This window comes from Periplaneta americana, chromosome 6, assembly GCF_040183065.1.
Source record: "Periplaneta americana isolate PAMFEO1 chromosome 6, P.americana_PAMFEO1_priV1, whole genome shotgun sequence".
NCBI lineage: Eukaryota > Metazoa > Arthropoda > Insecta > Blattodea > Blattidae > Periplaneta > Periplaneta americana.
In genome coordinates, this window is record NC_091122.1 from 29,598,769 (window position 1) to 29,614,080 (window position 15,312).

Sequence of the window (15,312 nt, forward strand, 5' to 3'; positions counted from 1 at the left end):
TAATGAAAAATAATTTATCCCCCAACTTCACCAGATTTTTGAGGTTAGGCCTACAGTCTACGCAACTTAATGACCATCTTCTGTCATTTTTAAGAAACCCGCTGTAATTTTTTTGTTGTCAGCACTATCTCTGTTTGTGAATTAGATGATTAAGCAAGCATTATTACTGCTGACCTGTTCATTGTTGGGTATCAAAATACACACAATCTCACTTTAAAACTTTTGATAAGAAATGTATGGGTGCACCATTAGCCGAACAACTAAAGCATTGGCTTTCCGCACTGATAACCTGGGTTTGAATCCCAGTAGCTTTGAGTGGAATTTGTGGTGCACAGTGATGGTACTTAATATTAGGTGTGCCAGTTTTCCCAACTGCGATTTCACATAGCTCCACGAAGCATCATCATCATTGTAATGTGATGCTGTGTACAGTAGTTCACTTTCCATGGTGCCCTGAGAGCAACATTAAAGAAGCAGCAAAGCGAAATACAGCTTCAGTACGTCATTCCTAGATGGAGACACTTGGATGAATGACAGAGAGTCAAACCCTTGTCATTGCAGGAAAAGAAAAAAAAAAAAGGATCATACTCTGTTACTTATGATTTCAAATTATTTCATACATTTTGCAGTATTAGTAGAAATATGTGGTAGAAATGACATGCCATGTATGACAGCTTAAAAATGTCAATCATATGACATTATTTGAAATAACATCATGCATACACATAGATGCATAGTAATTATACAGTTTCACCCAATTTGAGGTTAAGACACAAACTGCTATGCAAATTAGTTGGAAATTTATGAAGTTCTGAAAATCTATACTAATAATAAATCTGTAGCCGAAATTTTTCTGGTAATTTTCGATTTTCCAAAAATAATTGGTCCTAACATATACTGTATAATTAACCGCCCCGAAACCGAAAATCGCTTTTTTTTTTTTTATTTTTGTTTGTATGTCTGTCTGTCTGTCTGTCTATCTGTCTGTCTGAATGTTTGTTACCTTTTCACGCGATAATGGCAGAACCGATTTATATGAAAATTGGAATATAAGTTAAGTTCATTGTAACTTAGAATTCAGGCTATATGGCATTCAAAATTTTATTTAAAAGGGGGGTTATAAGGGGCTTGAATTAAATAAATCGAAATATCTCCCTTATTATTAATTTTCACGAAAAATATTACATAACAAAAGTTTCTTTAAAAATAATTTCCGATAAGTTTTATTCTATGCAAAATTTTGATAGGACTGATATTTAATGAGATAAATGAGTTTTAAAATTACAATAACAATGCCATCTAAGGCGTCTATAAGGGGCCTTGAACAACAACAATCGAAAGATATTAAACATAGCCTACAGAGAATGTTTCTATGTTTGTATGAAGTAATATCGGAAGCTAAATTAACCGATTTGTATAATTAATTATTAATTCACCATTGGAAAGTGTAGTTTCTCTAGATGGACATAATGCTATAATGTTATTACAGTAACTTCTGAGTGAATCGAGGACAGGTAAGATTAAAATAGCTTATGCACAGAAATTTCATAGGCTATTCTGTACATTCGTTTTCTGTATTTCCTAAAATAATTTTTATGACCAAATGAGTGGTCTCTGGATCAAAATGATCGCATTTTAATTGTCTTAATACAATTTAAATTAAGTAACATAATAAATGATTTATCCTTCTATCAAACACGAATGTTCCCTGGATCAAATGTCCTATTTTAATTATGTAATTACTTTATATTTATTTTTAACAGGTGCAGTGGAGCGCACGGGTACGGCTAGTAAATAATATTACAGTTGAAATAAATAATAATACAGTTGAAAATAAACTTTGAACTTGAAAATACATTTTATTCTCTACTCCGCCTTCTTGAAAAGTCTGAATTAATATATCATATTGAAACAAATACTATAAAAAAATATGTGGTTTTCTTTAGAGGGAAGTAAGTTGGACAGTCAATTGGAAAGATATGTTATCAGTGACACACATATGTAACATCACAGTTTTAGTTACGATATATTTCTGTCTGGGGTTAATTGGTTGAAGGGACTGGCACTTTGGAGCATTAAGACCAACTGGGACAAGTATCCAGTAAAAAGATTTCCACCCGGAATATGTTCACACTATGAAATATTATAGTTAGCATTACCTTCCTATGTCCATAGTCGTAAAGTTAGTAATATTGTTTTGATATTTTCAGTAATAAAGTTTTATAAATCTGCTGAAATTTCAACGAACAATAAAATCACTTATTGGTGCCACCTGCCACATGGCAACGAACTGGTAATCTCTTACTTGAGTAGAAAAATTTTATCATTGAATCTTAAAGAGATATTTCAGTCATTGTAGAAAAGTGGGATAATTGATCTTGAAGACTGTATCATAGATGAATTTGAACATTTTACATTCCTTTCTATAATAATTCCTGAGTGTTTAGGGTGTATTCTGGATTTTAACTGATTTAAATTATCTTTAAATCACAAATATGAAAGTTTAAGAGCGAAGAAAATAGTTTAGATGTCAATAAATTAATTGTGAAACATTTGAACAGATTTGGGTATAAGTATAAATTTTATTGGCTTTGTTTTTCATAATGATTAATTTTTACTAATGATGTGTTAAATTAACAACTTATTTAAACTTCCCTGTATTAATATTGAAACTATTATGGTATTTTACCGTAATTAATGGCTAGTTTCGGCTTATTTACTCCATCTTCAGATTTCTTATGAAATATGACAGATAATTTTTTCTTCTCAAATCACAATAATGTTACAATTACATATGATATTACCACAGTATTGGAAGAAATGCAAAGTCCAAATTAAATTTCATAGTGTGAACATTTCTATATAAAAAAATAAGTCAATATTACATTTTAGAGCAGCTAAACTCTGCTGTATAGAAAAAAAAAAGTGACAATGAAATGTGTAGTAATTCCAAAAAATAAAAATAAAATAAACAGTATGGAATATTTAAATCAATTTACCTGATGTCATTGGAATATAATGAACTAGAAGTGAAAATAATGGCATTGCTTAATTGTTTTCCCATTTCTCAATTTTTTGTTGTACATATGTACAGAGAAAAAACTCAATAGATGTTATATCTATGTATTCAGCAGTACATATTAGATATTTCTTGTGTCAAGATTCAGCCATAATTGGTGGTTATTTTCGTGAATATATAATCTGAGCTCGTTAAAATTAAAAATTCTGCTTTTCAAGTAGCCTATACTTGAATTCTTTCCTGTGAAATATACCATACTGTTATATTTGTCTCCCAATAAATTTGTGTTTTATAATTTCTCCTTTGAAGTGAATTTAAATATTTAGTATTATTTTCCAATGACACCAATACTATAAGACATTAAAAGCCCTAATATTTGAAAGAAAGATGATTGTAGTTAATATGGGCAAACAAAAAAAAAAAAGGAATAGTGCATAGCTGACATTAATGTGCAGACATTTCTATGAACTGGTATAAGTCTTCATATAATATATGTATATATTGTAATATCATTGGGATTAGTATAATGCAGTTACTGTGTTTAAGAGTCATTGTTAAATTAATCAGCAACGAATATGTTACGTGTACAAGAAAGAAGAATATTGTACAGAAGTATTGTTGACCATAGGTACATAAGCAGGTTTCTAATAGGGTTGTGGCAGCTACTGCAGAGGAAAAATTGACTTCCCAAATGGGCTCTGCACAGGTATGGTAATTCTAGTCTTCGGTAGTGTATATGCTCACCGTTAGGTTATCCGCATTTTTGGAATTCAAACAAACACATAGACAATCAAAGCTTCATAAGCATTACAGGAAAATGGATGAATTGGGAGTAAATACAAATGGAAATACACAGTTCTTTCCCTCAAAATCAGTATGCCAATATGGAATAACAAAAGTTGCTTTGTTACAATCATGGCCGGTTTTTCCAAGTATTGTTAGAAAATTTAACGACTGTTAAACTCTAAACAGTTTGTTAATTAATAAAATTATATGTTTTCAACACCAGTTTGGTTTAACAGATTGTTAACAGTTTGTTAATTTTTAATATAGGATTTCGGGCAGTTAACTCGTTTAACAGTTAGTTAAATATGGCCGATGTCTCCACAGCTGTTCGAAGAGAAGTTGCGAAATTAATATGTTGTGTCTCTCTTTAGGGAATGTTTAGCATATGACTGGTAATGTAACATTTAAAAAATACTTTGGACTGTTTAAATACATCAGTGTTATTTTATTCCTTTCGTATTTCGTATCCATAATAGCAATGAGGAAATATAACCTTACTTTGTAATTATTATTCAGCACGTCACCTACAACTTTCATTTGTCAACTGTTTGTTTATGGAGCGTGGCCTACTATAACAGGTTGTCATTCTATGCAAGTTTCATGACTCACTCTATAATATAGAATTTAAAGATTAATTTTAGCCAATCAAAAATTCTCTTACATGTGTAGAATCATTACCAACTGCTCTTGAGTAGATAAAATAGTGCTAACAGACGTTATAGTTAAGTGTTGGTTATCTTAAACAAATTATGTTGAACAAATTGAAAATACATTAACCAAGCGTTAAAAATAAACAGACTGTTAATTTAACATTCGTTAACCAAAATTAAACATTACTTGGACAAACTGGCCATGAGTCTGAATAATTTCAAAATATGGTGAATAGAATTTGGACAACTTTCCCATTCACATTAAAAGATTAACTTGTTTACACTTAGTAATAAACTGTACGGAATTTGACAGAATTCTAAATGAATTTGCCGTATTTGTGTAGTACTTACATAGAAGCAATTACAAGGAAAATAATTTCAAGCATCACTTCAAATTCAAAGTCCTGTCTGCTTTCTAGTGAAGCTTCTTTAAATAAATTTCAAACACCTGTGGATAAATTTACGGGTAGTATACCGTACGCATTTTTTTTTCTTTTTTTCTCATTGTATAAATAAGTCTTGCGTTACCTATCAATGAGTGATAGGTACATTATTTAAAATACGGTATTTTAAGTAAATTATTACCTGTAAATTATATTCGTCATCTCAGTTTCTGAGATGAAAACACAGATTAGAAAATCTCTATTTTATTTCGTCATAGTGTCCCCTGAAAAAATACCTTAACAAAATCGTTTTCTTATTCATATATAGTAGAACTTCAATTATTTGCTGTAGAGAAAGGTTTAGGAATGAACAGTTAATCGAAAAATTCTGATAATCTCTACCATATCAGATTTACATCCAAAAGGCACTATACAATATTAATAAATTATTATTGTACATTGTATTGTAAGTTTGTTACCACCAATGCAAGAATAATAATGATAATAATAATAATAATAATAATAATAATAATAATAATAATAATAATAATAATAATAATAATAATAAACTAATCTCAAGGGAAAAAATGGAACTCTCTGCATCATAATCCACAGTTGATTCCTGATTTACCACGCAAATCGTCTGTAGCTGCATTTAGATTGGCAACAGGCCATGACTGTTTGGCCAAGCATCTGCATAGAATTGGAATATATCAGTCTCCTAACTGTCCATTGTGCAACTCAAATCAAGAAATGGATTCAGAACATCTCAAAATCTGTGCGTCAGTGGCTAACCATGACAATATCTTTGAAAAATATTGGAGTGCAAGAGGTCATATGACTTTATTGTCAAATGCCTGGGATTAGAAAACAACAACATAATAATAAACTTGCCAGGAAAATAAGATAATTTGTCAATCGCATACCAATAATCAAATGACGGATAATCAGTATTCTATTATAGTTGAGAAATGAAAATACTTTTCATACCTCTTAAATTTGAATTATAGTTGCAATACTATGAAGACCATGACTTAAAATTATAATAATCTGTCCAGGTGCTTAGGCTTAGGACAATGACGGACACCACGTCGAAACTAATCAGTCAGGTAATTTTATTATATTTACACAGTAAAGAAGTTATAAAGGTAATCAGAGATTATAGACGTGTTAAAAGAGTGTGCCAAACAATGAAAAATAAATCATTTCATTACTAGCAGAACAGATTGTTCTCATGGGACATTTAATTTGTTATGGGATATAGATTCTGTAAAATAAAAAATGCACTTCAATTCACCTAATTTATATGTTCTATATTAATTGTTCAATTGAGAGTTCATATTTTGTATTACATTCTTCGTTGTAAATTGCATCAGGAAGCTTTTATCCTTCATTTTACCAAATATATTCTCTTAAAACCAGATTAAATTGACAATTATTAAGTCAATTTAAAAAAAGCAATCTATACGCACAAGAATGGTAAAAACAGTGCTGAAATCAAGAGAGTCATTTTGCAGTATACGCAGATGTGTATAATAAAGATATTCAGATAAATTTGATGTGACAAAACAACTTTAAGTCAGTGCAGAATTAACTGTAGTAAGTTACAGTGTGAATGTTCACATCAGACTTGCAGTTATTATGTATTATAATAAATGTATTAAAAATTAAATTTAGATTTTCTTTAATATAATGAAAGAATTTATTTTGTTATTCTCATTCAACAAGTTTTATAAGCATAAGAACATCACTAAAAATCATGTACCTACGATTGTAAATATTACGTATTTTATCATATTATTATAACAAAATTTCAGTATCATTTTCCTATTATGTAAAAGCGTAAACAACTCTTTATATATTGATTGTCAGGTAATATTGTAGCTTTACAGTGAACAATTTTGAAATATTGATAGCTTTTGAATAATTTCAAGGAAAAATTGTTCCGGGGCTGGGTATCGATTCCAGGACCCTTCGCTTAGTGCACGAATGCTCTACCGACTGAGCTACCCCAGGAACTATACACAACACCGTCACAATAGTTCCTGGGTAGCTCAGTCGATAGAGCATTCGTGCGCTAAGCGAAGGGTCCCGGGATCGATACCCGGCCCCGGAACAATTTTTCCTTGAAATTATTCAAACCTGCTTTACAGGGAGCTACTATACCTGAAAGCCAGATTTGCATAATTGATAGCTTTTATTTATAAAATGGAAAAAACAACTTAAATATCTTCCATTTTCCCCTTGCACAGTAAAATTATCCCAATTTTCAGATATTATAAATGTATTTGCTTGTGAAGTTGAGACCACATTACACTACAGTTATTACCTTACCTGATGCAGTCCTATGTGGGATAATAATATTAGAAATAAGAATGCAGATAACTTATTCCTTAAGACTTTGAGCCTAGAAGGCATTTCCTGTGTTTTATTTTTAGAACTAGGAATCAAGAACAGTAAATAATTTTACAGAAACTGTTATTGTGCCTATTTATTTTTAATATATCTATGCCTATATATAACAGCGAACTTCAATATCAAACTACCACAACTTTAAAGTCCTATTATTACTATAACTGAACACACGTTTGATAGATTAGTAACTATAAAACCTGCCGTGGCAAAGCTAAGAAATTTGTTTAGGTACCTTCCTTTTTTCTGTTTTTATTAATGGGCAAGCAAATGTCTTTTAATAGCAACTATCTTCCTGGAAATTTTTAAGCCAAATTTCTTGAACTCGCTGAACACCATGGAATGCTAATGCTACGTCGTCCACCAGTCACAACTTATAATTATATCATTGTTTTAAGTGTCCAATTTTAAACTTGTTCCATGTTTTGAAGAAAAATAAATCTAACTCCTTGGAATAATTTAATGCCTATAATTTTTTCCCATGATGAAGTGGGTAAGTTGCTACAATAACATTGATAAAGATGTAAAAATAGAAGAAAGACTTGTGCTATTTTGACAGGCATATGAAATTGAAGAAATTTCATATTAAATCCTTTTTTTATTCTGGGCTACTGACTCAGTTGCACGCATTTCCTGAAGAAAATCTTAAAGCAAACTTTCTTCTGTCATAACATACATTTGTGCAGTATTTACTTACTATAAAATTATTAATCATATAATTGGTTAATAGATCCAAGATGAGAATGAGAGTTTTTTTTCATTGGTGTCAAAAAACTTTCCTTCAGAGAGATTCTTTCATTAACATATAGCAGAGTATAATGTTACAGGCATTGTCTAGATGAGAAAGTTTAAGTGACTAATATTGTGTGTGTATGTGTATGAAAAGTATCCTCTGGGCATGTTTTTTTTTTTTTTTTTCCTCCATTTCATTTATTGTATTCCATACATCTTTGATCAGCAATGAAGCTTGAAGATGTGGAACAAGTCAAGAGTTACACAGTTTCTTGGCGAGTTGAGATTTAATATATTATTTTTCATTTAATTTCACTCTGCTTTGCAATGTTATCGGTACTACAATTTTACTGTAATACTATCTATTCAAATTTGAGAGACTGCCTAAGATTTTTAAGACCTAGAACGATTAATATTAATGCAAGAAAGGAAATTTCACACATTTTAAAATTAACAATAAAAAAATAACCATACATAGCTGTAATTTGAGAAAATAATACCTTATATTTCTTCCTTACAAAGTTTTAGCGTCTAGGTAATCATTTGTATTTTATTTCTGGGGGCATTCCATGGTAAATTAAACCTGAAAAATTACATCTTACCACCATATATATTTTTATTTATATTATACCGTAGCAAAAGAATGCATAACAGTTTATCTTTTTAATTGCTTTAGAAGTGAATTTATATTATTACTCCCATTTAGATTAATTTAAAGTCTTTTTTTTTTTTTTTTTGGTAAGGAAAACGTATTAGGGATATGACCAAGAAAGGGTATGAGAAGAAAAAAAAAACAGCACTATCTGTTGAACATTTTCCAATGAGTAATTTTGTAGTTATGGTTGGCAACCATGATCGATTTGTTTGAAACTACGAGAGGTGTTTTTGTCCCCTCAGGTTTGAAATAAGTACATCTTGTGTCATTGTTTTGTTTACATTTTACGTAATTTCGAGTAACCTACTTCATGAATTTCCACAGAAGGAAAATGATTTGTTTCGTTAAACTTCATTTATGTAAGTATTTATATAAAGAATATTTGAATATATTCAGATATACGTACCGTGTTTCAGTTAAGTTATGACAAGTTTGTTTATGATTACTCGTAAAATTAACACAGTATTAGTTATTTCTTTACTATCGCGTTACTATGTTAAGGTACAAATGGGTTCTAGTCGAGTCATATGTATAGTACCGGTATATGAAAAAAAAAATTGAGTGCCGACGCCATTTCACACTGAAAATAGAAAATAAGGGCTGAAAGTTGCTGTGTGAGTGGTGGCCGGAAGAAAGGTATGAGGACTCTAGCGAGGTGGAAAAAGTGGGCAACACATCTTATTTCCCTACGTTTCCTTACTGATCACAGAGTAAACGCGAGTTTTCGTAAGGTCGAATCAGTGAGAGGTTAGGTTAGTTTAGGCTTTTGGTATGCCTTTGTAGAAAGGACACATTATTAGACAATTGGCAGTATATGCAAGGCATAGCAAAAGCCTCAACACACCTATCGCAACCTGTCACTGATACGATCAAAGAGAGTTTTCGTAAGGTCGAATCAGTAACAGGTTAGGTTAGTTTAGGCTTTTGCTATGCCTTGCATATACTCACAATTGTCTAAGAATGTGCCCTTTCTACCAGTGCACACCAAAAGCCTAAACTAACCTAACGTAACCTGTCACTGATTCAATCAGAGAGAGTTTTCGTAAGGTGGAATCAGTGACAGGTTAGGTTAGGTTAGTTCAGACTTTTGGTATGGTTTGGTAGAAAGGGTGCATCACATTGTTAGACAGTTGTGAGTATATGCAAGGCATAGCAAAAGCCTAAACTAACCTAACCTAACGCTGATTCGACCAAAGCGAGTTTGAACATGCTCACAGAACGCAGGTCATTTTTAATATTTGTCTGAATTCATAATGCTAGGTTCCAATAGAGCCACTGTATACGAAGCATACAACAGTAGGTGGTATTGATATTTCACCATACTACAGTTTATAAGATAGACGAATCTTTGATCCAGCTATGCACAGTACAAGGGAGAAAAACATACTAAAATTATTCCAAAGAACCACAAAATTGTAGCACGCCACTCTAAAGACAAGATGTGTTCGCTACGAAAGCTGAAGCCCACCCAACCTGCCCAAATACTTTTTTTTCTTATATAGACCTATTAGATCTATTATTTTCTGATACATTTTCACATGAAATCATCACGTAACTCAGTGGTACCAGCATTATGTTGCACTAAGCGAGAAAGCACTCCTTCAGTCCAGGATAGACCTAAATCTTATTTGTGTAATTGTCTATTAAAAAGCAACTTATGCAAGGCATACCAAAAGCCTGAACAAACCAAACCTAACCTGTTACTTATTCGCGATCTTTAAGTTATACCATCTCTCAGTTTTATTTCGTCATGAAGTAACGCAATACAAAGCAGAAGTCAGTTCCCATGTGTGATGTGCAGCGAGATTGAAGATTCAGTATAACGCAAAATTCAAATTAATCAAATTCATAGCAGTTTCCCGAGTCACATCCCTAACTCTTAGTAATTTTAGTTTTATATGCAGTGGAATTATGTGCAACCTCAAAGAATAATGCGAATACAAACTATGTTCCGCTCATATAAGACATGGATTGATTGTCTGTTAAATGCTTCGAAAATAATTTTGAATATTACAAATACCTCGTCCCTAACATATTGAATACCATGGAATTCCCCATCTAGCTTATTACATTATGTTTACTTAGATGTTCGTCTGAATATAAAAGTGCCTGTTATAACAGTGAATAGGGATTATAAAGAATGGACACTTCGCGTCGGTACCTTTGATGTAGCCGGACTGATTTCAATGACCTTCAAGCCAGCTAGAGCGTGAGATTCTGCTTTCACCCTAGAGTTGGCGCTGACATCACATCAGCTAGCAGTCGACACAGTGGAAATATAACACACATAATTAATACATCTAGGTACATTATGTACTCAAATAAAATAAATTGAATCCATAAAATAATAAATCCGTCATTAACTGTAATGTCTAGATTCTAGAGTTCCTTTGTAATGAGAGTTGAGACGTTGACCTCAACAACAATTGAAATATGTAATGATTTGATAGCACTGAAAATGGAAAAACAAAACTCTTATGAGAAGTAAAACCATATCCCTAGCCTATATTATATTATATTATATACAAATATTAAACGAATTTGATACATAATTTTATAATGTATTATATTATTTTATAATATAATTTATTATATATGAAATTTAAAAAATTATTATTACAACTAGTTTGTCACTGAGAAATAAGGAAAAGCTGTTAACTTGAATTTATTTGAAGCAAAGCGTTACTGGATTATGCAATAAGGTAGGCGATGTTTGGATCCAGCGTCTCAACTCTATTCTCAATTATTATCTTAGCGTATGCTCGATTACACTAACCTCTAGCACTTGAAAGTGGAACTAAACGCTGGTGCACAGAGAAACAAAACACAGGAAAATTCGCTCAGTATCCATTCTTTATAATCCTATTCGCTGGTTATAATACATTCTGTACTCATAAATGCAATTATAGATGCGATTGAATGAATCTGATTAAAAATACAAACCAAGTTTAACACTGTCTAAAATGCTTAAAAATGTTCTAGATATTTAGTTGCAATTTACTGAAGGATGGCCATTCCTTGCCCAATTAAGTACCATGACTGGCAAATATTGCATACATATGTGACTCCACAGTCATTCATGTGAACACACAACAGCACAAAAAACAAACACAAATTGTTATGGTTTGTTTCAATTTCTTTTTTATAATTATTATCTTCTCTTCTTTAAACAATGCACTTTTTCCTTTTATTTCATGCGCTTTCTCTTTCATTTGTATTTTCCACTAGATATTAGTTACATAGTTCTTGGTGTTGTTTGGGTGCTACCCTTTTAGTGTGCTACATTGAATGGTGAAGGCATAGAATGTGGATGTGCAAAGAATGACCTTGTCTTGGGGCTTTTCAAATATTTTTCTATTGTCCTGCTTCATATAGACACCCTTCTATGATTAGCTTATACTTTTTGTAATGCATAGACATCCTGTTACTTTAAAACAACTTCAAAAACTTTGTCAACAACAATAATTTAAATGATTAATCCTGCAGATGTTACCTCATTCACGAAGTGTATTCAGAAAATATTGTAGATTGCATATTCAGTTGCTGCATTCATGGGTCTCAATTAGTTATTATTTCTAAGACATGCTGTTTGTAAGTGATTAAGATGTTATATAAGAGCAGGGCTCAAAATTCAATCTCATACCTAATACTATTCACGTAATTTTTCGTATTAGTAAATGATTTGATTTGAAAGGTATAATTCAAAATATAAAATAACAGATAATGCTCTTAAATTATTCAGGAGAAATGTTTCAGGAGTTCATTTACATAAGACCATAGTTTATTTCTATATTTTTAATGAGCAGAACATCAATACAAGTACCCAAAAATACCCAAAAATAAATATTTTATATTTATTATACATGGAATTGGCATATATTGACAATCCTAAGACAGAAAAAGAAGAGTTTCATCTTGTTCAACAAATTATTTTCATTATTAATTATGTATTATATGTATTTTCTTATTTGCAAAGCTAAGTCAAAAGACAATGGAGGTGTATCAAATTCTGCAATTTGGAATTTCTCGTTAGAGATCTTTCCATCTCCACTCTGTCGCAGAGTAATGATCGACAGAATTTTTGTCATCATACTTCTCTAGCTGAAGAGGTGAATTGAAGCCGAAACAGAGAAAACGCAAAATTACAAAGAGTTTACACTCTTTAAAACAAGTTTATGTTTTCGTGGATCATTACCAAAGGTTTAATCCTTTAGGGCTATTTGGTATTATTCTTTGTAGTCTTTGGATTTTTCCAAAGGCTTTTGACCCATAATACACAAAATGGGACGATATTTTTTTACCCAGTTTGCGAATCTCTGGTTTTGAACAATTCAGTTCTCATCAGCATGACGAAGTCGTGGAACGGTAATCTTATCAGAAATATTGCAAAAGCAAAGCCAAAAGGCGTAAGCCAGAAGACAAAGCAAAAACAGTTGACAATTTTGCTGCGTAGATAGTACTACTTCAAAACATTTGCAAAGCAAAGTCAAAAGACGCTTCTTCAGCTAGAAAAGTGTGATGACAAAAATTCTTTCGATCACTACTATAGGACAGAATGGAGAAGGAAAGATCTCTAACACGAAATTCCAAATTGTAGAATTATATTCTTAGTATGAAATAAGGAATGTTCAAATTTAATTTAAAAATAATAGATATTAAAGGCGACCCTTGATTTGTATTTTATAGTATTTAAATCTGCCCTTTATCTTAAAGGATATCTAAACCTCACAGAAATTGGCATTAGTATTATTGACGAATGGTCACTTCAAGGATGGAGAAGGGAAAAGAAACTGGTGGGTACAAATGTAGCATTTTTCGTCACCTACGTTTTCCTTTCTCAAACTATTACATTACCTGCCAGCTGGCAGTTCAGAATATCGGGTATTACTGTGATGTATTTTTGGGAACTTATAATGCTGTGTGCCTCATTTTATTTGTTCAAAATTTAAAGGGAGATTAAACTACCTATACTGCCAAAGCGCCCATCTTAAATTTGCTTATTTAATTATCCATTATCTCACGAACTACTGGAGACATCGCACTGAAATTGTTACCGGCTAAAGATACAACGTTTTTAAGCAGATTTATCAAGAAGTATAAGTTGCAAAAAAGATTTGATTTTTTAGTAAGGGTGACTTGTATTGTTTTTTAACGCAAGTGCCCCATTTCCTCAGGAACTATGAATGACAGAAGGATGAAATTTTAAACACATATTGACAACATACAGTAGAAATCTTTTTCACAATGTGTATTGCTTGATAAATCTGCGTCAATTTGCTTAGAAACCTTGTGTCATCCTGAAAAAATTCCAGTTCGATATCTTCAGTAGTTCCTGAGTTAATAGGTTTTTAAGTATGCAAATTTAACATTGGCGGTATAGGAAAGTTAATCTCTGCTACTAAGTTACCACTTTGTTTTTTATTACTATGTCATTTACGATATACTTTGCTCGGGGAAGACAGTACATTAAAAAAAAAAATGCCTCTGTGATGAGAAAGTTTAAATTCTAAAAAGCAACAAAAATATTTTTCTTATGAAATTTTGAGCCCTGCATGTGGGGATAGTATAATAATTGCATATTGCAATATTTACATTGCAATAGAACATCCTCAGTTTTGGCTTCTTCCATTTTTGTTCTATTATTATTTTCTCTGTATGTCTCATCCAGAGCCTCCTTTGAGCACTTTGTGCGAATAAGCCGGGCTGAGCGTAGGCGCGCGGAGAAGTTGGTTGGTGGGGGAAGTCTGGGTCGGAGCTTCTCTCGCTCTTACGCGGGCGGTTTGGCCGGGGAGGGCGGCGCCATGATGCAGGCGGCGGCCCCCGTACAACAACTCGCGGGAAACGAGCAAGAGAAGGAACGCCGACGTGCTAGTCTCAGAGTAAGCCAACACATTCTTCAGTTCTTCTTACAACACTTCCCTCCACCCCGCTACAGCTAACTACCCTCTCCTTTCTCCTTCTAGAGCATGTTGCACTGGAAATACCACTAACAGAGCGTTTTACTGGGTTTGTTCCTGCAATTTTATTGTTGGCGTGCTTGACTTCAATCAAATTAGACTCTAGAATTAGCAAAAACTACTGAAACACTCTATCAATTCATGGTTTATTCCTATCGCCAGTGTGCTACACGTGAGTTAGAGATAACCTTTGATAATGATAACCGATTCATGCTCCTAAAGAAACAATATTAACCTCAAAACACAATTATCATGTCATCTGCGAATAATTCGTAATTATACACGCATACAATGAAGACTGACTAGCATTTTAAAACTAAATGCATTACTTTATTTTATTTAATTTGTAAGAAATATATGCTATTTCAATTATTAAACAGTTTTAAAAATAAAAACACAATTCACAGTATAGATAGGCCTAGACCAATGGTATAAACAATATAAGTATGCATTTATGGAATTTTCACTTCGTTAGAATTGTATTAGAAATTTGATAAACTGAGTTTATATTTTAGTGAATCCGGGTCAATCCCGTAATGCTGCGAAAGCGGCACAATTAGGGAAGAAGAAGAAGAGTTTATGTTTTTAATTATTAGTAAATTTTGATGGACCAAGTCCACCAGTGATCAGTTTGTGGATTAATACAATCTCAGATGAAGAAAACTTAGATTTATTCATTGCCATAACAAACGAAGTCCATAACTCATTTGTTTCTCCA

At 32.0% G+C, this 15,312-nt stretch overlaps 1 protein-coding gene across 3 annotated transcripts in view; it reads left to right on the forward strand.

Annotated features, from left to right (window-relative positions):
- Positions 1-15,312, forward strand: part of Liprin-gamma (liprin protein kazrin) — a 717,975-nt gene that overhangs the window by 606,957 nt on the left and 95,706 nt on the right. For all 3 annotated transcript variants that reach the window (XM_069827796.1, XM_069827797.1, XM_069827798.1), the window contains one exon: positions 14,306-14,516. In XM_069827796.1, coding sequence (XP_069683897.1) covers positions 14,306-14,516 — 211 coding nt within the window. The remainder of the gene's footprint in view (positions 1-14,305; positions 14,517-15,312) is intronic.